This window comes from Homalodisca vitripennis, chromosome 4 (genome assembly GCF_021130785.1).
Source record: "Homalodisca vitripennis isolate AUS2020 chromosome 4, UT_GWSS_2.1, whole genome shotgun sequence".
NCBI lineage: Eukaryota > Metazoa > Arthropoda > Insecta > Hemiptera > Cicadellidae > Homalodisca > Homalodisca vitripennis.
In genome coordinates this window covers 163,291,767-163,317,727 of record NC_060210.1, presented here as the reverse complement: position 1 = coordinate 163,317,727, position 25,961 = coordinate 163,291,767, and the positions used below count along the sequence as shown (strand labels likewise).

The 25,961-nt window shown below is 30.9% G+C and overlaps 1 protein-coding gene across 8 annotated transcripts in view; it reads right to left on the bottom strand.

Moving 5' to 3' along the window:
* Nucleotides 1–597: 597 nt before the first annotated feature.
* Nucleotides 598–25,961, bottom strand: part of LOC124360498 (voltage-dependent calcium channel type A subunit alpha-1) — a 344,248-nt gene continuing 318,884 nt past the window's right edge. For 7 of the 8 annotated variants that reach the window (XM_046814185.1, XM_046814181.1, XM_046814184.1 and 4 more), the window contains exons 17-26: nucleotides 19,858–20,062; nucleotides 18,875–19,096; nucleotides 15,682–15,782; nucleotides 13,341–13,457; nucleotides 12,990–13,179; nucleotides 12,441–12,553; nucleotides 8,364–8,624; nucleotides 6,997–7,140; nucleotides 3,609–3,810; nucleotides 598–1,146 (exon numbers count right to left, since the gene is read on the bottom strand). In XM_046814185.1, the coding sequence (XP_046670141.1) occupies nucleotides 961–1,146; nucleotides 3,609–3,810; nucleotides 6,997–7,140; nucleotides 8,364–8,624; nucleotides 12,441–12,553; nucleotides 12,990–13,179; nucleotides 13,341–13,457; nucleotides 15,682–15,782; nucleotides 18,875–19,096; nucleotides 19,858–20,062 (1,741 nt within the window). In that variant the 3' untranslated portion in view covers nucleotides 598–960. The remainder of the gene's footprint in view (nucleotides 1,147–3,608; nucleotides 3,811–6,996; nucleotides 7,141–8,363; nucleotides 8,625–12,440; nucleotides 12,554–12,989; nucleotides 13,180–13,340; nucleotides 13,458–15,681; nucleotides 15,783–18,874; nucleotides 19,097–19,857; nucleotides 20,063–25,961) is intronic. The other variant, XM_046814186.1, reaches the window with a different exon arrangement.

The following is a 25,961-nucleotide window of genomic DNA, read 5'->3' as shown; positions in this document are numbered from 1 at the left end:
TGTTTATTATTGTTAATGGCTGATGAAATTACCATCTGATACAGATGTATCAGCTTGTGGTAAATGCTATGATAAAGGTTTGTGTGTTAAAACAGTGGGTGGATGTTTTGTAAACTATACTCGCTATAGCATACCCTCTCAGAGAAAGTTTTATGTAAGCAAATTTCACATCATCCTGTATTAAATATTATTATAAAGTTAGATAAGACTTAATTAATGAATACTACCACCTGCTAAGCAAAATCTTTGGATGTTTTAAATTGTAGAATTAATTGTGCTATTAAGTAAGACCTACTTTCTCTCATTTATCAACAGAGCAGTGAATGAGGCAAGAGCAAGACTTATACGGAATATGATCACACAGAAACTAAACTGGTACACTCCACTAAAAATCGTCTTGAAGTAGCTGTATTGGTAAATCTTAAAATATCCTGGGTGGGGGGGGGGGGGGGTGGGGGGGGGGGGGGGTGGGGGGGGGGGGGGGTGGGGGGGGGGGGGGGTGGGGGGGGGGGGGGGTGGGGGGGGGGGGGGGGGACCAATTCTCTTGAATTTGTAATAACCCATTCAAATAGAATTTTTGGATTTTAAATTCATTAAACATTACGTAGACACAAAAGAAAGACACACTATATTGCCTGGAGCCTGTAAGGATTAATATACTGATTGAATAAATTTGTTCAATATAGTAATATAAATTTTGCATCAATTGATAAAAAGTATTAAAATAATTATGAAATAGGTCTAGGGGTACTATAAAAAATACATAAACCAAATTTTAACCAAAAAGCAATCTAGCATTATATTATTAATTTTTACCCAGAAACTTGCACTGATTCTAGAGAACGCAATAATATACTCATTGTTGGTATTTCACAGGCATAAATAAGTATCAGTTTATTGGTCTGCTCTGAATGTTTTTCATATAGTTTAGAAAGTTTAGATTTGTAGTTTATAGACATTTTAATTTCTTAATCTACTCACCTTCATCATAAGGAGCAGAGTATTGAACACAATAAGCATCATGATAAAGTACTCAAATGGTGTAGATACAACTATCCTCCATATTTTGTACTTGAAACTATTTCTTTTATTTGGCATGTACCTTTCTAATGGCCTTGCTTGAATTGTAAAATCTATACAGGATTTCTGAAATAAAGAACATTCCAGTATTATTGGCTTTATTTAATTACTTTTCATTAATTCAATAAGTTGTGCATTTTAATTAAAATCGAGTATATTTAAATACATAAATGTATTGAACACAATACATTTATTCTTCACACTTCTTTAGTTCTTTACACTTCAATTCTTTTGATTGAACTAATCAATAGAATATATTTTTTATTTAAATATCAATCATTGTTACTCATTATCTGTAAAAATATTTCATAGAACTTAGAGATATATCCGGAAAACAAGTACGTATCACACCCAGCTTCACTTATTGTACTTTTACTGTAAATTGCTGTAATCGTAAAGTTGATCTAAGCTGCTCTAACATGCCTTATATTAAAAAACTGAGTATCAACTTGAATATCAGTCAGTGGTATCATCAGTTAACAGCTACAGCAAAAAGAAGATTTATCAACCACAATGACATCAGTGTGAGGGTGATGAACTAAAGAAACAAGTGAGCATGTGTGAAGTGCCAACAGTAGTGCTTTGGCAGCATTACAGTGAAACAGCACTTACTTTCCGGATGTGCCTCATACTTTGCATGTATGTACAATAAATAGTCTCTACATACCAATATAATTTTTTTGCACTGCTACATTTTAATGTAAATGAAAAAAATTATGAAAGAAGAGAAATTGTGATGGAATGAGGCAAGAAAAGGATAGATAGAATAATCGCTTTTACCACATATTGTCAATTCAGCCAATTCTTATAACCTTGATTTCCTCAAAGAGCTAAGGTGAATTATAAAATCTTATATAGAATAAGAGCTTAAAGTTATCCTTATTTTCTAATGAGTTTGTTACAGCATTTCAATACTTAAAAAGTCAGTACTTCCTTAATGATAAATAATATTGACTTATTCACGATGAGGATTTTAAGTCATTTAAATTTATTGCTCATTTCATACTATCTCTTTTGTCAAGTGCAAAATTTTCATCCATTAAACCACCACCTCTGCAAATGTAAATCAGCAGACTAACTTTACACTTCTTTTTAGTGTTATTATTTTTTATCTACGAGTAACATCTTTTTATTTTTCCATGATTTTTATATACAGGGCTATAAAAATGAAGATGGGTAGATTACATAGGTTGATTAATCTAATATCATTTTATGTTTTTCATCATATGTACAACTGAATTAAATAATTGTACTGAAAGTGTATCAGTTTACACAAACTGCCTCAGGTACGGGAACAATTAATATTTTTTAGTTCCATTTGTCTTTCAAACCACCAATTATTTATAAATTATTGTTTAACACCTTATTTTGCGTGTATCACATATCAATGATACTACAGATAACTATGATACTCCAATATATTTAATGATATTGATAATTTTATCACTATTTATCAAATTTCAGATGACATTGACATGCTGCACTGCCAAAGTACTGATATTGATTTTCTAGTTAGTATCCCACTTTCGCCTGTGCTGGTGTGACTGTGCTCTTGACTTCTCGTGCTCTTGAATTGTATCCTGTGCAGTAACAATACTTAGACTGGACTCCAGGTAGCTTTCGGGTATGTTTGAACACTTTTCTTTCCCTTCTTTTCTCTTTTATTTGTATATGTTTAAATAACAATCCCCCCCCTTCACACCAGAAGAAGAAAATAGATCTCAATTCTCAAAACGTCGTTATACATTTTGTAACACATAACAATGGAAAATGTCTGAAATCCTTTTATCCTTTCACACCTTCTATCCTCAATACTATACCTTAAACAAAGAAAGTATCAAATAGTAAATTTTGTAGTTTTGTACATTTACTTGTGTTTCACTCAAGTCAAACACAAGATTAGTTTTACAAAAATTCTTGAATTCTGATTGAGTTGTATCAAGTAATACTTATGCAACTAAACATATAAGCAAGGAACATCTCACCCCCATCTAGAACCTCTTTTAAAGAGAAGAAAGCTATATTTGGGGCAAACTGAACAAGTCATTTGCCATAGATTTTATAACCATGACAAGAAAGTTGGTGGAGAAAGAACTACACAGTGATGGCTAAAGACTTTAACCATAGACTCTATTGAAGACTTCATACATAATTTCTATAATTGTGATAAGTTTTACTGTAGTAACATATGTTTGTAATCTTACTTTTATTATGAGCTATATGATTTATAAAAAACAAATGTGTAGTAGTCACATTTATGGTCATTAGTTTTTCTGATACACTCTCTACATAACTTATAACAAATTTGCCTTTCCTTATAGAAGAAAACCAGTTCATAGGACATTGTTTTGTAATCAAGCTACTCACAGATCATGAATTTGAAAGACATTTTTTTATTTATACAAACATTATTAATTATTATGGCATCATAATAATAAAAACTATTTTGTGTTTTTGAAAACAAAAACTGTACATATAACATACATAAAAAAAACAAAAACAAAAAACAGAACCAGCCACCGTCTTACCTGATTTTTGTCGATTTCTCCATCTTGAAGCTCGGCCTCTCCTTGCTCTTGAAATGTAATGATAATCAGCGCAACGAATATATTCACAAAGAAGAATGGGAAGACCACAAAGTACACAATATAAAAAATGGACATTTCTATACGAAAGTTTTGAATTGGACCCATGCCTACGTAAGTTGCAGCCATTGAATTTTGTAGCACCCTGAAATAATTAAAAAAGTGATAGTTATTCTTAAAAATGTAACACATTTAATACTGTTTTGTTATTTTCACAATTAAAAAAAGATAATAATAAAAATCGATTCACTAATAAGCTCTAGATGTTATATGGTTAAGGTTGACTAAGATTAAAAAGCATATGGAGCATAAACCCAAGTCTTATTTTTGAAAATTTCGGTATGTTTAGTTGGTAAGCCTTTCAAGAGAGCTGATTTATGTGTCCAGCTACAATACCAGCTCTGTTGACGTTCAGCTCACTATGGGGGTCAAGTTTTTAAATACAAGAACAGTTTTTTTCGAGACTTGCAAAATTTAACGTGTTTTTGTAGCAACCCTCTATTGGAAATGGAATTCTCCAAGTGTTGAAAGTATCTAGGCACTTGATTTTTTTGGAATCAAGTCAAAATACTCCTCAGTACTTGTGTCAGTTCAGTTCCTCATTAAAAACAACAACTGATTTTCAGGTTGAAAAATAACTAGACGTAACACAACGCAAGATCAACTGAGAAAGCGTATGAACTATTGTTTTGAAGCCTTGTCCCTCAAAAACTCTCTTTTTCCCTCGTTTGTGCAGTGGTAGAGATGAGGTTTTGTCATGGTGTAGCATTAAGGTGCGTCCACACTAGACGAACATTGTTGTAAATGAACACTGTCAGTGAACATTTTTTGACCAGCATTCTTATGGGTAGCATGCCATCATTTTTGTTAGGCCAAAATGTTTGCCCTAATAACGAACTTTTGTTTAGTTCAGTGAAGCAACACAGCCATTGCATTCTATTTCTTCCAGATATTTTATGTTTCTAGTTAAATGTTATGTTGTAAATACACCATACTACTGTAATTGGTATAAAGAAAAAACTCTTTTATTAATCAAGTTATATAAAAGCATATTTATATAACATATTTATATGGAATCCAGAAGAAAGTTATAACATGGTGACTGCAGCATGATATGTTTGCTGTCAAGAGTTCCTCCATGTGACTAAAGAGACATGTATTGCTGTATTTATTTGCAACTGTAAACCATTCTTCAACACCAGCCAGTGTCCTTTGTATAAGCAGATAAACACATTGTAATGCTGTACAGACTTCTGGAACAAGAACACTCCGGAAACCTGAACTGATACACTCTATTTGACTTTTTCAAACAAATATATCAGAGAATGAGTCACCACTAACCAAAAACCTCAATGTAACTGCTAGCCGATCTTTGAAACTTATTGATTATCGATTTATATGCTGTTTTGAAATTTCGCATCCTATTAATGTTATTAGCGATTCAAAATCTGAGTTTGAAATTCAAGTAATGTTGTAGAACAGGCAACCATCTGTCAGGTCTGCTCTAAAGCCGTCACCACTTTATTCATATCATCTTGATAACTGTTTCTGGCACCACTGACAACACTGTTGATGGCTAATAACTATATTTGCAAGAGAAACAGTAGTATAAGGAACACCAACATACATTTTCACTGACAACGTAAACACTGAATTCACGGCGAACACCATAATTTGTATGGCAATCATCTAAATAAATTTATGATAAACACTTTTTAAAAGAAATATTTAGTTTGACAAACAATATTATTCTTGGTAAACATACTCATCGCAAACCTGGTGTGGGTGCATCCTTCACTCCTTCCTAATGTTCAAACCCTGCAAAAGTTCTAAAAATCTTTTTTTGAGTTTATCAACTTGCTGTGACAGTCCTCTGTCCTTATAGCTTTATAGTCAACCAATCCTGTGCTCTTAATGAATAAAGTATATACTATTTTCATCAATAATGTTTTTTACTCTTGTTTAACTATTGGCAAATCTTTAAACAACCACACATGATTCTCCCTGCTAATTGGAACATTATGAAATGATACATAAGACTCATCACTTGAGATAATTTTAGGAATGATCCAAGGATCACTAACCATTTGGAGGGTTTATAGGCTGATTCTAACATCTAAAATTTTTATTGGTTTGCCAGATTGTGAGACAGGAACCCTCCTAAGTCTCATGGAAGATTGTTTCCATTACTGCTCATCCAATGACTGATGAAACTGATCATAGTGAAAGTACAGTTTCTATCCTCTTCAGTAACAGCCTGAACATAATCCACATTTTTTCTGTAATGGTGGAATATGGCCTACTTAAATGTTCACTGTTCGAAGCATATTATTCTTAAGAATTCTCCAGAAATTGTGGGTCACTTCAGATAATGAATGTATTCTTACCACTATAAATCAGATGCATGGGAACATACTTCAACATAAAAAGTAAAATTTAGATGTTCTACACAGTCTTTTAGGGATGAACTGAGTTTAAAATCATAGAAAACGATAACTTGAATGTGCTCATTTAAAAAATCGATGACATAATGACTTTTTATTTTGTGCACAGATGACACAGATAAACTGATAAACCCATACTATTGTTGTGTGCTAAATTCTTACAATCAAACAAAGAAAATGCTACTGATGAAAATGACACAGTAATGTATAAAGAGAAAATTATAGGAACTTTGAATGCAGGTAAATAATATGCTGTGCTACACAAAGATCCAAGCAATGAATATGAGCACAAAATAGCCAAAAACCCTTCATAAACATAAAGAAAATTTTTCAGACAAATTTAGATAAAAACTAGCTCCTTAACATTCCAAAGTTCCATACATGTATGGCCTTCCAAAAATAGACAAACTTTGCATTCCTCTTTGGCTAATAAGAAGTTCCAAGAATTCACCATGTAGGGAAATATCTAAAGTCCTCTTTGACATCCTGAGACCACTTGTAGGGCAACTAACTCTTTTATTAAAAATTCCAGAGATTCGTTGACAAATAAAAGACGATTATAAGGTAACACACTTACTAGTGCTTTTTCCATTTCTAAATAAAATAATACATGAAACAAACTGACTTTCACTACCTCTTGAAGTTTGTTTTTACTAATTTAATACTAGTTTAATTGTAGTTAGAGAGCAATATTTTGAGGTTAGTTTTTTCTCATAGCATTATTGTGATAATGCTATGGTTAGCATGTTCTCTGAAAAGAGTAATGTAATTTTCATCACATGAAGTTTGGTTTGAGGAACTAAGTATCTCATATCAACATAACAATCCTCTCTCACCTGTTTTATTAATATAGTTTATATTTTTATTATTACTCTGAAGATACTTACTGAGGCCAACCTTCTCCAGTTTGTACAGCAAATAAAGTTAACATGGCTGCCGCAACGTTATCATAATGAAAACATCTTGGCTTCCACTCCCTATGTTCTGCTTTTGGCAGTGTTTTACCTTCTTCAAATACAAAATACATTCCTCTGAAAAATAAAATAGAGATTGTTATTTTATTTTAATGTCAGCAGAATACACGTGTCACCAGATAATTATGTGGATCAATAATTATTAATTTTACTCAAATTTTTTAACAACTGCTTAAAATAAATGTTTTATATGTTACATTAAAATTTTGAAGGCCAAACAGTGGTACCTTTTAGTACCCATGATGTAAAATAAACTTTAAAGTGGTTAAATGAAAAAATACAGAGTACTTGTTTTATGACAACAAATAAAATATTTATATCTGTTAAATATTAAACAGCCAAATAAGTTACAAATATTAGTACCATAATTGAATCTGCCATGCCTAAGATAATTTATAATTAAAATCCAAAAACAAATAAAATCTACTAATAAAATTACTTCTTAATAGTGTATTTGGCTTTATTTGATCTAAGCTACAGTTTAACTCATTACTGGGTAAACAATATAGAACTCATTATTAACCACTTATAATGTACTAATATGCACCATAAGGATATGAATACACAGGGACGTGACACGATACGAAACTATCAATTACAGTTCATATGGGATTATGTAGATCATGTCACTCTCTTCGTGTACCTTTGGACCACATTGCATCGCATTATATCGCTATCTGTGTATTTGTACCCTAACGACCTTAAGGACTTTTGGAAAGTGATTCTACAAACATGTTTTTATGTATACTGAAAGGTGTTAATACAGGTCATTATTTATTTGACAGAATTGATCAATTAGTTTATCACTATGTCTAAGGATGACAAAGACGGGTATAAGATTAGCCAATGTTTTGAAATACTGAGTTCTGTAATAGGACTGGATTTGAGTGATTTTTAAAGAGAATGATGACATTCCTATTAACCCTTTATATCAGTCAATGTGTTCTGTGAGTCTGAATCTGGTTTGGCCTTTACAGATGGTTTTTACAGTAATATTAGATGAAGCTAAGCAATGCTCTTAGATAGCTCCCTTTGATATAAACACAAAAAGAATTAGAGACTGAACAAATTAATATGCCTAAAGCAAATTATTAAAATGCAAACTGGTTTCAGTTCAACATCTGTTGACTAAATATGGCTCTTCAAAGCGAGGCTGAAAGACTGTGTTCATCAGCAACAAGATGTAATACATCTATAAGATTTAGATGGTCATGTAATTTATTGGGTCTTTTGATTGTTGTTTTAATATTATAAAAAAAGAAGAGCGATCTCATACTCACTGGCACTCTCGTTTAGTAGATTTGCTCTCATCTGTACAGAAAAAAAATCTTCCATTGAAGAGTTGGACGGCGATAACAGCAAAGATGAACTGGAATAGGATGTAAACAATGAGAATGTTGATGACATTTTTTAAAGAGTTAACTACACAATCGAATACCGCTTTTAATTTCGGCACTCGTTTAATTGTTTTGAGCGGCCTAAGTACTCGCAGCACTCTTAAGGATTTGATTGTCGACAGATTCTGACCCGCATCACTGCCACTGTAACAGATCCATACAAGCATTAATTAATATTATGTTGTTGATGGTTAAGTGAAGGCATGTTTGTTTTAGAACTGTTTCGTCTGAAATTCAGACTATGAGGTTATTACGAGGGCTATCCAGAGAGTAAATTACATTTTGTTATAGACAAAAAACAAAGTACAAGAAAAAAGAATTGTACTATATACATTTGAAAGTGACATTAAAATACTATTTTTCAACATAGTTACCATAAAAATGTAGGCACTTATCATAGCGGTGAACTAGTTTTGAAATTCTAGCATTATAAAATTCTGCTGCTTGACACTTCAATCAGGTAGTCACATCATCATCAAAGCGCTGCGTCGCAAGCCGGGCCTTCATTGCTGGAAACAGGTGGTAGTCACTGGGTGCAAGGTCCGGACTGTAAGGTGGATGTGGAAAGACCTCCCAGGAAAAAGCAGCTAGGACTTCTCGAGTCGAATTTGCCAGTGTGGTTGGGCATTCGAACTTAAATTTTCCTCACACTTGTTTTGTATTGCTCTTTTTAACTTTTACAAGATTTCATAATACCTTAAAGAATTTATGGTTGTACCATGTTTTAAGAAATCAACAGGATGAACTCCTTTCCTATCCAAAAAAAAAAAAAAAAAAAAAAAAAAAGTTGCCATAATCTTCCGTGAAGACAATGCTTGCATGCATTTCCTTGCTTTTAGGGGGAGTATGTGCCCCCACTTCATAGACTGTAATTTGGTTTCGCAATTCATATAATTTACCCAAGCCTCGTCGTCTCCTGTAACCTAACTTCTGTGTAACAATTTCTTGTAACAAACTCTTCAGAGTTCTGTTATTGTAAATAAGCAGTCTTCTTTAATCTTCTCATCAACTTTAGAGACAATTTCATTGGTCACAATGGTTGGTCGTCCACTTTGTCATCATGGTTATCAGGGTCAAATGCCTAGAGGCCATAAGGCAAAACGTATTCTACTTTCTGGATGGCCCTCATACAATGAATATTACTCTGACAGTGAATGGGTGAATAATGGCTATATTATAATGAGTGAAATGACTGAATAGTTCAGAAAAAGAACATTAAAAAAATGTAAACTATGATTTCAAAGGAGGATTGATTGACACCACTATTAATAGAATTCAAACCAGAAAAATAATCAAAATGTTAAAAAACCAATGTTTAGAATAATTTACCCTAAGTTTTATATTATACACGAAAGATAAAATATGTGTATATATACATAACAAATATTAAGAGCCAAGGTTATTATTACATGTTTAGCTATGAACAAGAGTCAAATACATACAAAGAAAACATAGACTAAAGGTTGTATGTTCTTTGATTTAAGTTTTTGTTACGATTTATTTATTATGCAGGCAAATATTAATAGTAGTTCATTAAAAAATTATTTGTTCCATAATCAATTGTTTAGATATTGGAACAGTCCAATATAGGTATATTTGTATTTGAAAACTATATTCATTTGTGTTAAGTACATTAACAAAAATGTTTTTTATATATTCCAAGTAAAGTAAACTGTTGAAAAGTTTAATGTTTTATGAACTGGAATATAAGAAGATAACGTAACCAAAGAATTTTATATTGAACAAATTAAAACTCTCTAGAATAAATACAATTGGTGCAAATTTTAAACACATTCCATTGGATAACCTGTGTGTTGTAATACACTCCATATCTCACCAGGACTTGAACAAAAAAGTGAATTCATCATGTGCCAAAATATCTTGAGAAACACTACATCTGTAGACTTTAAATTTTGTATGAAACTTAATTTCTACATAAACAATAATGAGTCTGTGATGGTGCATGTCAACCCATTGAATTTGGCTGATCATCATTGAAGCCTATTACTCAGTAGGTTGACATGATTTATTTTTGTCGGCCAGGGTGATTTAATTCCTATATATTTTTCTAAATTTCTTTCTGTACATTTTTCTGTCTGCAGAAAATCTTGAGAATGAAATAAGCTATAAACTTGAAATGTTGTATGCAACGTCAGCGAAGCCTGTTATGCGACATGAAGATTTCAAGAGCAAATTTTAAAATGTATTACAATGCATAGCAAATATAAAAAAATGACTGTGATCTACAAGAAAGATATGTTCCATTTATCTACATAATATAATAGATTGTTTACTCTGTCTGTTAAAAGTCTGGAAAAAATAAAATAAAAATTTGTGATAAACTTTTAATGGTAACCGACTCTCAAAACTAGTTGTATAAAGTCCTTTATGAGTACTTCATATTAAAACTGGCATTTAATAAGAATCCTCCAGCTACACACATATTTGCAAAAGTGTTACAATCAAAATCAATTTATGTTTAAACAACAAATGAAATACCTCCAGGAAATAAATGTATACCCTAGAAAGTGTATTTATCTAAAGTATTCAACTCTTAAAGAGAAAATAATTATAACATTTTCTTTTTTAAAACCAATTATTCTCATAAGATTTAAAACCTTTAATTCTTCAAAAAAGAATTGACATTATGGTTTTATTTATTGTTTCCTTTAGTAATTATACAAAATAATTTTTAATTACAGCTTAACATTTTACCAACTTTTTTACATATTTACTATTCCACTTTTGTACATCCAGTTATTTAGGTTAAATTATTTTTTTCACAAGTTGCTTATTATTTTATTATAATTTTTTTCATATAATCTATCTTTTTATAACAAAATTTACTATAAATAATTTCAATATATCAATCAGTATTAAAGTGGGATCAAAGCTTAATATTTTTAATACAAGGTGAGTTCAGAAAGTAGGTACAGTTTCATTCTACTACTGCAGGACTACTATGACAACGCTATCTGACGATTTCCAACAAATTTCACGCACTCTTTTATACAAAATTGTTACAGACCGCTTAGGTTATCGCAAGCTGTGTTCTCTATGGGTTCCAAAAATGCTCACTGACATGAACAAAACCAAGACAATTGGAAGTGCTTGTACCCACATGGTACAGTGATGATGGTGAGGATTTTTTAAACAAAATTGTGACAGGTGATGAAACTTGAGTCCGTCATATCGCACTGGAATCTAAACAGCAGTCAATGGAGTGGGCGACACACAGTCCCCGAAGAAACAAAAATTCAAGACGACAATGTCGTCTGATTTTCTTCAATGTCAGTGATTGTCAATGTCAATGTCAGTGATTGATTTTCTTCCAAGAGGTGAAACCATTAATGCAGCAAGGTATTGCGAAACCTTAAGAAAACTATAGGCGGGCAATTCAAAATAAAAGGAGAGCAATGCTCTTTAACGGAATTGTGTTGCTCTATGACAATGCTCGGCCCCATACCTCTGGTGACACTCAAACATTGGCATGACAATTTCATTGGGAGCAGTTTGATCACCCACCCTACAGCCCGGACTTGTCACCTTCTGACTACCACTTATTCCTGAAAATGAAAACCGTTGTGGAGTCGTGGCTACGCTCGTTGGCGGGAACCTTCTACGAAGAGGGTATAGACATACTGATCACCTGCTACGACAAGTGTTTGAAAATCGGTGGAAACTATATTGAAAAATAGTTTAAAGTTTGGGCTTTCATGTAGAAATAAAATTGTGTTGAGTAAAAATTGTTTTACTTGTTTTTTTTAACGGTACTTACTTTCTGAACAAGCCTCGTATTATTGCTTGTGGTTCTGTGTGTTATTCACTCAAAAAATATTTATTTAAATTACATAACTGGTCAAGATTTACTACTTCTGCATTAATTTAAAGACACTGTAATAAAGACATGCCTTTAGAAAAGGAAACTGATGTTCTTCTAATGAATAGTAAAATACAAACCTTATTTCAAACCCTAATGAGACAGCTGCACATATCACTACAACAGCATCCATTATGTTCCAAAACTCCCTCAAGTAGGAGCCTGGATGTAAAATGATCCCCATGTCTAAGACCTGAAACCAGAAGCATAAATATAAATCATTATGTGTTATATAAATCTTCATTTTATTAATTCCAGTTTATTTCTTCTTAAAAATTTCTTCTTATACTGTCTTAATATATGACAGTATCTTTGTGACAGTAAGTTGTATATTTTGATACCTGATTCATAAATTGGATCTAAAAAGTTATTAAAAATACTGCTCAGTAGCTTATTTCTTGATTCAGAAAAAATTATAAAAAACATGTCGGGTTACATTTAATTTCACATTAATTCACTGTTATTCAAATTCAATAATACAGATTACACCACAAAACTTACTGAAACAAATTTTAAAAATATTGACAAACTCAGCACTGTGTCAAACTGATGTTAATTTCAATTATGATTAGAAATGAAAGTTGTCCTTTAATCATATAATATTGTTTTAAGAGATTGGAAACACTCACCTTGAGTATCATCTCTAATGTGAAGACCCCAGTGAAGGCATGATCAAAATAATTGAGGACAGTATTCCTCACTGAGTTATCTACTACAGGGTCCTCTGCGGCCAGCGCAATACTACTCAAGCCTATCACTACCATAATGAAGAAGTCAAAGTATTGCATATTGACCACCCAGTGAGCCGCCTTACGAAGCCTGAAAAAAATAAAATAATATTACACGTATATAGAAAGAATATTACATGAATAAAAATTAAGGACAGAATCAGAGTAACCTACGTTTGAAGAGATGTATTATGTCAACACTGTAGAGTAATCTTAGCACAATACAAATTGTTATACATAAAAACAACTTACGGATTAGTGGGAGTTAAAATGAACATTGAAGAATATGGCAGCATTGGTTTAGGTCCTTCTTCTTCCTCTTCTGCTTTCTTCTCTTCCTCCTCCTTTTTACTATTCTTGGATTTATTACTGTATACACACAAAAAGAATGATATAACAAAATTATATGCATTAATGGTATCAAGAATTTACAGAATTTTCACTACGATTAGAAAAATTAAAGCTGTGAATTCCAGCTCTAACATTAATTTCGTTTACAGATAATTTAGTCACAATAAAATTTTGAATAAACTAAATATTACTACTTGTTTATTTACTGAAACGGTGTTTTGGTCATATATCAGGTTATCACTCGGGTAATGAAGAAAACATTATAAGATAAAATGTATAACAGGTTTCGATAAGATAAAATGTTTCCAAGCCCTAATGTCTATCTCTCAATTGCCTAGCTATGACCCCAGTGAGCTCACACTATCATGAACTCCAAGCTGATTTCCCCTGAACATTAGTATTACCTCCATCAGGACTGTTTTACCTCCACTACTACAAATACAAGTTAAAGTATCTGCCATTTATCTGTATAATTGGTTTGAATATAGTTGTACTGTTAAATCAATGTACAGGAAAAAGAATATAAATTGTGACAATTTACCAAATTTAAAAACGAAAAATAAGGACTGCCTGTTTTAGTTTCTTTTAAAAAGGCATTGGAACAGAAAATATAATAATTAAAAAATAAAAATTCAAATTCAAAGTATTTATTACACATTGAAATTTGAATAATTTCAACATAAGCAATACAAACAGGTGCGTGGTCAAGTTTCTAAAAGTACTTAAGATACAAGTGTTGCAGTATGTACTGCATGTATTGTATTATGTCTATAAAGAATAAAAAATCATCCTTATACTACATAGCCTGAAGGGATTACATGGTGTAACAATTAATAATTGCATGGGTTGTAATTTTTAAACTAATTAGTTACTGTTTTATTCATTGTTTTAAAAACTATCTTTTAGAATTTAATTTATACTGTAATAAGCTTTTCCTATGAGGAGGTTTTTAATACAATTTAATAATTATTACTTTGAAGCTCTTTTGGTGATAAAGGTAAACAATTATATAAGCGAATTCCCATATACAGTGAACTTTTTCCAAATAAAAAGGTTTTATGAATAGGAAAGACAAGAAGATTTTTGTGTTTAGTAGTATGATGATTTTTGTATTGATCATAGGTGCTTGTGTTTTTATGGACTAAGTTCAAAAATATAAAAACATGGTAGTGTGAGTATTATAAATTATTTAAATATGGGTTGGCAGCTCTCTCTAAAGTTTACACCAACCATTGCTCCCAGAACACCTTTTTGGGCTATGAATGCTTTTTCAAAATCAGGAGATGAACTCCAGAACGCAATAGCGCATTTCAGAGTTAATTGCACATAAGCAAAGTATACAGTTTTACAAGTAGAAATAGAAACCGAATCCACTAATATCTTCATTGCAAAGCGAAAAAAGGTTTGTTTACTAGATAATTAACATGAAATTTCCAGTTTAAATTTTTATCAATTTTCAGTCCTAAACATGTATGTGAATCAACTAGGTTTAATCTGCGACATTTCAAGACATTTTATGGTTACTTAAAAAAAAAATGCATTACATTATTTGTTTTGGCTTGATTTAATAACAGTCCAGCAGAATTAGAACATTTATCAAGTTCATTTAGAGTTCTTACAATTGATTCCTCGATTGAATTGAATTGAAAATCTCTTTATTCATTGAATATACATATTGTATACATCGAATAACATCATACAAATTACTTGACTAATATACTCATAAACTAAGAGGTTATAATATAATAACATGCTTGTTAAGTTTTTTCTTGAACAAGTATATTTGTATCGTCAGCAAATAAAATAAAATTGGTATTTGGAAAGTTATTGGTAAATTATTAATGTAGACTAGAAAAAGAATTAGACCTAAACTTGAAACCTGTGGGACATCATAAGCTGTGTGTTTTCCCAATTAGATGTAATTTTAACTGAATTCATGATAGATCTTTGTTTTCGGTCTTTCAAATATGATTCTAAATAGTTTTAAGTGCTTTAGCACCAATTTAAGAAAATTTAGACAAGAACAGTTTATGGTTTACACAGTCGGTAGGTCATGGTTTTTAATTAGTGTAGATACTGTAATTAAAAAATTAATATTTTGGTTTTTTTGTATCTTATGGCATATAAGGATCTTGGAATTCTATTAAAACTTATTTTATTTACAAAGGACACTAAAAAATTTCTTTATACCTTATAAATGTAACAAAAATAAGATCACTTGTTAAACAATATTTGTACTTACAAATGAGCAGGAGAGGGAGGACAGATCTCCACCTGGGGCGGGCTGCCATCACTACCCAGCTGCAACGCTTCCATCTCCTTCTCCAGCTCCATCTGTTGCTTCTACGCACCAACAAATACAAGCATATCAGTGATCACAAAATAGTCTTCAAACAGAAACAATAAAATTTGCATACAAACTCCCGTTTTATCTTTTTTAAATGAATGTTTTATAATTTATAAAACACTAGAAGTTACCCCTAACTTTGAATGCAATTTGTAGGCTTTGCACGAGTATGAGCACTTCTGATTTGAATAAATTGTATTTTTGACACCAATGTTGAATTTGCCTTGTAGCCAAAATCAATAAAATATGTCAACAAATGTTTATTTATGATTGTAATTTATTCCGGTCTTAGCACTTTTGTAGGGGTATGGGGAATTTTTTAAAGATTTTAAAATGTAAAGGCAGGTTGAGCCGTACCTTAGTTTAAAGGTATTTGCTTCTCACTTCAAAAGAATTTTAATATTTTCACTTCTTGTATACAGGGTGGTCTAAAATGTCAAAGTTGTTCGGTTTCACAGATTTCTTTCTGTTACCTTGTTAAAAGTTTAAAAAAATCGAAATTTTTATCCAAGGTTACCAAAGAAGTACTCTCTCTAAAAGTATGTTACAGTTGTTACTTTCAAGCATATTCTAATTTTTTAAATTGTTCAAATTTATGATATTTCAAATTCATAAAACTTAAAAAATTCAAATGGCAAGGTATGAGTTTCATTACACCTACCAATAATTTTCTTAAAAACTAAAATTTTTCACATTTATAATTTAGCTTTATCTTGAATGGTTGAGAAATGGTGCAAAAATACTACTTTTCATAACGTTTGTGTTGCATTACAATGTTTTGAAAAAATTGAAAAATTTGCTTGACAGGTTTGGGATATTTTAAAATTATGTTGGCCATGTTTGTGATGTATTGAGTTTTGAATTGCAGTACACTGTTTGTTGTAAAATCACATGCAAACTTTTAGTTTTTGTTATTTTCCTGTTATGTTTAAAACATCGGAAGATAAGTGTTTCATTATATTACTGTCAAGATACCTAATGTGTGGTTTAATTATGTTTCAGTAACAAGTTAAAATAGACGCATCTGACAAATTTGAGCAGTAAAAATCAGATTACATAAAATTGTCAACATAAGTGTGTTAGGCAATTTCACAATGATTGTAACTGAAAATTAAGCATAATTTTTATGCAATGCACACAGTAACATGAATCAAAATTTACCACAAGAAAAATTTGATATTTTTTCTTATTGATTTTGTTTTTTACTTATGTTTATTAAATAACATTTAATTTAAAAGATTTAGGCTTTGGGTTTGGTGCATATTGGATAAACAAACCCTAATTACCAAACCTTTAGCAATATCCTTAAAATTGAATATTTTCATAATTTTTTTCGGCACATTTAAAAAAGAAATAAAAAAGAAATTTGTTTAGAAGATCATGCACACTCTGACCCAGCTTCTGATTTATAAGGATATAGATTTCTGCAATAACTCAAAATTTAATGTTATCAGAGAGCTCCAAACAAAGACCCATGGGCCATGTCTGACCTGCAAAAGATTTCATCCAGCCAAAAATTAAATTCCGTTAATAGTAAAGCGATGATCATTTCTAATGCAATTAGTGAGTGATCTGTGTCAGCTAGCTTAACTTCTAAATAATATTTCTAATAGCTTTAATACTGAACTAACAAAGTTTACCTAAGTATTGGCACGGGTAACTGTTCAGAGCTAGTATATATGACATAAGGATTTAGCTTCTAAAGCAATTTTTAACAAGCAATTGGTGAGAAATTGATCTCTCAGCCATATCTAAGAAAAAACATAGTACCACGTTTATATATCAAGTCTCTCAGAGCGCTAGGCGATGGATTCATGCTTCTACATGCTTTCTATTTTCCTTGTGTAATACATAAATAATTTTGTTTCTCTGTGCTTATATAAACCAAGCCATGGCACCATCAAACCTAGAACGGAGAGTGTAACAATCTACAGAATGATCTCCCACCCTTGCATATAGCCAACACTCTTGCGGCTTGGGATTAAGTACAGTCTAAACAACAGTCCAAGCATCACCGAACAACACACTGACTTCACTGGAAGAAGCAACTGATAGTCACAACACTATGTTTGATGTGGAATAAATGTTCTCATCTGGTGTGGAGAAGGAAGGGTGGCTTGTACGCATCGCTAACCATAGTTTGAGCTAGGTGACTTTTATAGAACGAGTAGGTTGTTAGTGCCAAAAAAAGCCAATAGGCTAATTTAGCTTTAATTTCTTATTCTTTATATCATTTTCCATGCTACAGATGGTGACTTAAATGCTGCTTCTACAGAATCTTCTATAATGCAAATCTTCCTTCATTTTACAAATAGATTTTCAAATATAATTTGTGGCGTAGGTTTATTAAATAGTTGTACTGATTTATGATTTGTTACAAGTCAATCAGCCAATTGTTACATATCCTCATTTTTATATTTTGTTGTTGTAAGTCTTTGAGTGATGTTTTAAAGAGAACAAAAATCTTTGCAGGTGGCATTCTTTTACTTTATGGATCAACATATATCTATGAACAAACCTCACTTAAAACAAATTCAAGTGCAGAGCAAACCTTTCCTATGAACAAATAAAATATATTTTCGTGATAGGAGCCTCATCTTTCAAGGTAAGATGGATAGAAATTGCTCTACATTTACTAAAGCAAATTGAGTAAGTAAATTAATGTGTTTTTCTTTGGGAATGTTTTATAATTTTCTTAAAGAAATGTGCTATAATTGCACAGTTACTGTATTACTTTAAATTCTTTGTGATTAGTATACAACCATATTGTCTTTCAATAAAATACACATGAAAGTGCTTTTTGGCCCACTAGTCTCCCAAGATTGAGTGAAAATATTTGGATTTTACTATTTTAATATATTAGGACAATACCAGACAGAAAGTTTAAATCATATTCAATCAACATGAACTTAAATTTTATACCAAAAAGCTGTCTTATGCAAGTGCAAAATATTTTAATTATTATTTACAGAAAAAACACACATTTTCAAGTAATAAAAAAATAAAAGCACTATTCGTTTAATGGAAAAATTTACTCTATGAATATTTTAGTTCGAAATGAATGTATAAACTGAACTGCATAAGATACCTCTTTGTCTTCTTCCTCTTGTTCCTCCTCGGCAGCTGTGAGTTCCTGTGCGTTGGCCAAGTTGTCTACGGCAATGGCCAAGAACACATTGAGCAGAGTGTAGTTACCGAAGAGCATCAGGATTATGAAGTACACAGCGTAGATCATGCCATTGCTATTTGGATTTCTTTGAGATTTGATGCCCTGATACATAACTTCGTTCCAATCCTCCCCAGTTAAAATCTACAAAAAAAGTTACAATAAAGTAACATTTGCTTGTTTAAAATCACACAATAAAAGTGTAAACACCCCTTAAATGTTCAACAGATTTTTAACAAACTATGAATAACTATAAAAAGAGAATCTGGTGAATATTCTTATATTTAAATATAAGAGTATTTGTTTAATAGTGCTATCACTATGCCTTGCCAAATCTTCCTGTATAGATTTTCAATCCTTTTGAATGGAAGTTACAATACTAACTATGACACATCGGAAGTATTTTCTCTTTTTGACCTAGTACAAAAAAATGAGAGTCTACATATGATTTATTTGTAGCAAATACAAAACCCATGACCTTTTTCATCACAATAATTTTGTTGGTGAACTATTTTGTTCACTACTAAGCAATATTTTTACATTGGTTACCAATTGAAAAAGGTATATTAAGAGTATGATTAAGTCTAATAAGTGCCACTCAATGTGATTAATAAATAATTTATTCTGATTTCATAATATATTTTATCAAGAGAAGTTCAACTATTTAAGGTTCTTCTAAAAACACTCCAATTAGATGTCTCACAGAGGTAGTAACTGGTTGAATCAACAAAATTGCAAGTACTGCACTGGGTGTATGTTGCACTGAACTAAGTTGTTACAATTTTTGTTTGATTTTTGTTTGTTCTAGTGAATACTCTTTTACAGATTTTTAAGCAAATTTTAAACTTGCTGAGGAGTACTGTATTATTATACATAATTTCACAAGTGTTGAGTAGTAAACTTACTTGGAAGACTGTGAGCAGCGCAATGGGGAAGGTATTGAAGTTGGTCGGTGGTGTACCTTCAGGAAAATTGAACTGACCGCCGAATAACTGCATTCCGAGCAGTGCGAAGATAAGAATAAACAAAAATAGCAGAAATAATAGGGAGATGATTGAACGCATCGAGTTCAATAGGGATATCACAAGATTGCGTAGAGAAGACCAATATCTGTTGACAAAAAAAACCATACATGCAATATATATTTGCACAGGTTTTCACAACATACCACTTCCATAATAAAATTCCAACTAGATGGATTGTAGATCACGTAAAATGAGAAACTCAATACAGATGTAAGTAACAGAGAACTACATTCAAATTACAAACATGAATTCATTTTATACTGAGCCATCTATATTATAATTTTAATTTTAAACTTAATAATGGCTTAAACATATACCTAACTACAACTTACATTTTTTGTACATGTTGTAAGAGTTAAAATGTAAAGAAGAAGTAAATCTATAACATTTTGTTATATTGGTAAGAAAAATAGTATTCTATTAATTTTTTATTCTTAATGTTGCTGTAATAGTGGGAGAATAATGATTATTGTTTGCCCAAACAGCAATAGTTAGATACTGGTGGATAGCAACCCATTTGTTTTGCACTCATACCATGTCTGCGCTGACCACAACTAATTTATTCAATCTCACGTACATTTTGTACAATAAAAAAACCAATCAAGCAAATATTTAAATGCTTTTATTAACTTCCCCTTTTTATTTTTTAATTATACATAATTTTACTACAGAATTATATTCAGGCTGTGCAATTTGCTACAAATGTGATTTCTAAAACTAATGTTCACTGAAAACCTCACAACTACGCAATGCCTTAACATACTCAGCAGGAATAGAACTCAGAATTAAAAGTAACAGTTTCTGTTGTATATTCTAGTAGTGCAAAGTTAATACATAAAATGCATTAAAATGGACATCAAACAGTTTCAACGATTAGAAACTGTTCAAATAATAGTATCACATGAGTAATATAAACGGAAATTTTATTGTATTACTAGTTACTTGTTGAAATTTTTTAAATCATGGGTAATTTAATAACAATATGGTTTATTGCAATTGAAGATTTAGTAGTTTTCTATAGACCCAAAATTGTTATTAGGACAAATATTTGTGATTTTGTTTCTGTAAAAATTATATTGTGTTTAGATTTATTTTGTTTACTTTAATTTCCAGGTAAAAAAGATATCATGTGCTAGAAACATTTATTTAAAATGCACAAAGTGATAAATAATAATTAGATTGTCTTTATTTTTACATGGAATCTGTGGAAGAACATTTAGAACTGTAAAACAGAGAAATTATTTTTTATAACCATGACAGATGTTGTAAACAGATGGGTCTTATAAAACAAACATGAAGTTTGCCACATAGGATGATGTTGAGACATTTTGGAGGAGAGAGTGTATGAATATGTTCTAAAAATGACAGCATATTTTAGATGTTGACTACCTACAATGTTTTATAAAAAAAGAGTTGTGATCATATTTTTATTTATTTTTTTTGTAATTTATGCATGTGATCTTACTTCAAAATACTTCAATTTTACTTGTAACAAGTTTAGCTTAGTTAGTATTAAATGTGGTACAATATTACACAAACCTTATTTTTTACCATCATGTATTAATGTTTTATATATTTATATAAAGCTATTGTATTCTGATTAGACATATAAGGTTTGTACAAAAAGTATCCAACCCTTCTGGCCAATTGTTATGCAACCCATCATCTCAGAACGTATGGGGGTTAGGATACACTTCTGAGACATTCTCTGCACTCTGCCCAGTCATTAGTCACAATGCTTGGTTTCTTAGTTATTAAGTCAGCATGCATGACATTTCACCATGATGAAAGTCTTGTGTTAAGAGGCTGCACACATTTGGCCAGAAATTGAGCCATTGGTGCTTCAGAGACAATTTCTATGATGCATATAGCTTTTAGTAACGGATTTATGGGTGATACTCAGATATATTTGATTTGTTTGAGCAATTTAAAGAAAGCCTGATGTCAGCAGAGAGAGACCTACGATCTGGCAATACTACAATTGTCAGAAATCCCACAAAAATTGAATGTCATCAATGAAAATCGTTCATTGACTGTACATGAGTTTAAAGAAGACCTTTCCATCTCAAAATATGCAGTTTGTGAAATTTACACAAATATTTGAAAATAAAGTGTTTCTGCAAAATTTGTTCTTTGGTTATATATAATAAAAAAATTGCCATGTTGAAATCACACAGGATAACCTGGATTCTTTACAGACAACAAACTAGTATATTACTGGTGATAAGACATTTGTTTATAGCTACAAGTATGAAACATCACAAACTCGAAGCAGTACTTACAATCCTTTTTGATCAGGATGATATTATTTATTATGAATATGCTCAAGGTCAGACAATCAACATGGAATATTATCTTGATATCCTAAAGCAGAGGCTATGAGATGAAGTGCAAAGGAAACTACCGGATTGGATCAGGTCATGATTGAATCTAAACTACCAAAATGCAAACCATAACGACTATCAAATCTTATTCAGCAGTGAACCACAATATTGAACAGTTTTAACAAAATCCTTACAGTCCTGACATAGTTCTAAATAACGTTCCAAATATTAAAAATTTTTCCTCTGAAATGGAAAAAATTTCACATTTGAGGATGTAAAAAAATTAGTTCAAGAAAAGTTTTTGGACGTAGAATATGCACTGTATGACGGTAGTGGCTTGTGCAAAGGAATACTTTGAATGGTACTGGGTTGTGGTTGCTGCGAGTGACTCAAATTTTACCAAAAGTCAATGTTAGATATTTTTCAAACAAACCTCGTATGTAATAAACTTGATAGATATTAAAAAGTCAATAATTGTAATACTTTGTCAAAAAAACCTAATATTAGTTTATAGAATATGATCACGTTTTCTTGAATGCGTTATAAACTTAATACCATTAAAATAGTTCTTCCGGCTAGCACTTTTTCTTAAGTATAATTAATTAATATAACCTAACCTAAGGATAATTGCAGTATACTGATTTTGTAAAATAATTACTTAAAAATTAGAAAAAAGTAATAAATTATACTACTTTGTTTTTATGACTCCATAAATCTAACAATAATTATTACCATTAACAATTTTACAGAATTAAATTTACACTCATAAATCATGTTAATCAAATTTTGTTGTCCCCAGGACCCAAATCGGCAATAATCCTTAATACAAACTTTTACATTTATGAATATGATCACTCACTTATAATAAATTAAAGATCAATTTTGCATGTTGTTCTTTTATTACACACATTTTCTTTTGAAGTACAAACAAATGTTTTATTTACATGCTTAAAAAAGTACATGGATCAATTTGTTTACAAGTGACCTCTCTCGTAGTCTAAATTTTATGGATTACTATACAGTAATGTAATATGATTTTTATTGACATAGTTAAATTTGCAGATAATTAAAAATGTTACATTCTGAGACACAGCTAGTCAAACTAATCACAGGATTTTTTAAGATTTCCTACTAAAGAGAGATAACAAATATATGAAAAAAAGTAGCATCAGCATATTGCCTTCAAGTGGCCTTTTGCACCCAAGAAGAACGTGCAACCTCTCCATGTTAAAAGCATACTATTCTTTGACACAAGTGAGAAAATATATTTCATTGTACATTGGTTAACAACAAAAATGAGTTTTAAACACACTTGAAAAATAATTCAAAACGTAAAATCTATGACTTTTAATACAGTCAATTTTGGGTTCTAAAGACATAAAAAACACATATTTACACCAGTAAGATAGTGTACATAACATTTGGCTTAAATTGTCACTAATAACCTCAAAGCATAGTGTCAAAACTTGACCTTATCACAGCTGATCAAATCGGAAGTATTAAACGCAAAAAGTTATAGACAGCAGGACAAAAACTTGAATACCAGAAGGCTGTAAATAATGTACCTGAGAGTTACTATATGAAATTTCATGTGAAAACTCTGACACATTGTAATAAAATAATAAAACCTGAGTTAGTACCAAACAGTACCGATCACATTTTAGAAAGGACGGAAATGGTATCGACCGGCAGCTCCAGGGTTAGGTAGTGATTTGTTTTTCAGGAATAAAAAAATCCAAAATTGAGTATGGTCATCATATATCTTTTTAACGATTGGCCCAAAATATTAAAGATGTTACATGTTTAGTTTAATACTGTCTTAGTATTTTCTTAAACACATGCCAACAATGCATGTCGATAACATCAATTGTAGAGTGGTTAGTTTCTTTGTTACTTTTCCATTGTCAACATAATTCAATATTTAGCAGAATTTTGTGACAACTTTAGATCATTGTCTCCCAGTTCTTTGTTCATCTCACATACCAGCATTACTGCAAAATCAACACTTTTTTAGGGGAGTCAAAAGAAGGATTCAGCCCTCCTTATCTTGATTGTTGTTAAGACTAATTACTCTACAACTGTTATATTCAAACGTAACATGTATTTAAAAATAATTTAGATACCTACTTATTATCTTGAACAAGAAACAAAATTATGTTTGTTTTTTATAGTAAAAAGAGACGGGTTTTACAGATTTGTTAGATTCTATTTTTACAAATTATATGTTTAGAGATTTTCACAATGGGGTTTATTGTGAGGCTACTGTTTTGAGAAATAAAACTTCAAAAAGATGTGTTTATTCTCCACTTATAGTTATTTAGTTAATAATGCAGTTAATTTTTTACTTGAGAGCTCATACCTGCGTTATATTAACTTTGAGGTACCAAAGTTAATACATAAACTTTTTGTACTTACAACAAAATTTAAACACACAATTAATATAGTATGTATAGATTTTTTTAAAGCCTTAGATCACATTGTATGAGTTAAAAAAAGTCTTTCCTCATCATCTGATCAAATACGGTACTTGTAGAAATCCTTGAACCTTTTAAAAATTTATTGAATGAGTCTTTTCTTCTGGTACTATCTCTGCCAATTATTACTGTTAACTTTATCAACAAAAAACTGTGAGCCATTGTTCTCTTTTCCTTGGTATCTCTTTTTGCATTATTCCACTCTTTTTCATACGCAAAACTTTGTTTTGTGTAAAGCCAACAGAAGATATTGATAATGTATGTCATTGTTTGACTAATTTTGTCTCAAGTATTCCTTTATATTATGTTGGGTTTAGTTAATTTTCATATACCGGAAATTTCTAATAAGCATTACAATGTTTTGACTTTGTTATTTCTTTAATATTTATTGTGGTTGAAGTAATTTTTTGCCCATATAAATGGTCACTGATTCACTAGAATCACTGATTTCACACATCTAACTAAAACCATGATATGTTCTATTGCATCAAATTAATTCTTAAGTGATAACGAAATAATAAATTGGCAACTGAATCATATTAAAACAGAATACCCTAGTCAGAACCTCCGTTGAAATAATGTTGCCTTTCTCTGGCACACTTTGGCTTGTTTTACTCACATGTGTGATGCTAAATTTTACCATTGAATTGTAACTAACAGATTTTATAAATTTATTATCTTTTGCTAAAGCATGTTTTAATACTGAGTAATCTTTTAGATTGGTTCTAGATAGATTACTCTTTCCAGATGAGCCAAAGGAAATCTCATATGATGTCCATACTCTTAATGGACTAATGTTATCTTAGGTTAATGTAAGCAACGGATATGAAAACCAGTAATCTGATCATATGCACTCACATAATAATATGATGTTTTCAGCTAAACTAAACACACATTTTATACATAGTTTATATGCATTAACACTTCTCCCTATTCTTACATTAACAATTCCTGTAGGAAAACTTGTACAGTACCTGATTGATACACCTGCAATATTACTGTCACACAACAATTAAATACTAATAACTGTTCTAATTATAGATATTAAAAAAATACAACCATTCTTAATTTTAAGTTGTAATAAACAGAAATTTGTATAAAAAACAATGTTATGAAATCTACATAAGTGTGTTTGTCTATATTAATTACATATCTTCTTCTAAATAAATTACAGACAACATATCTT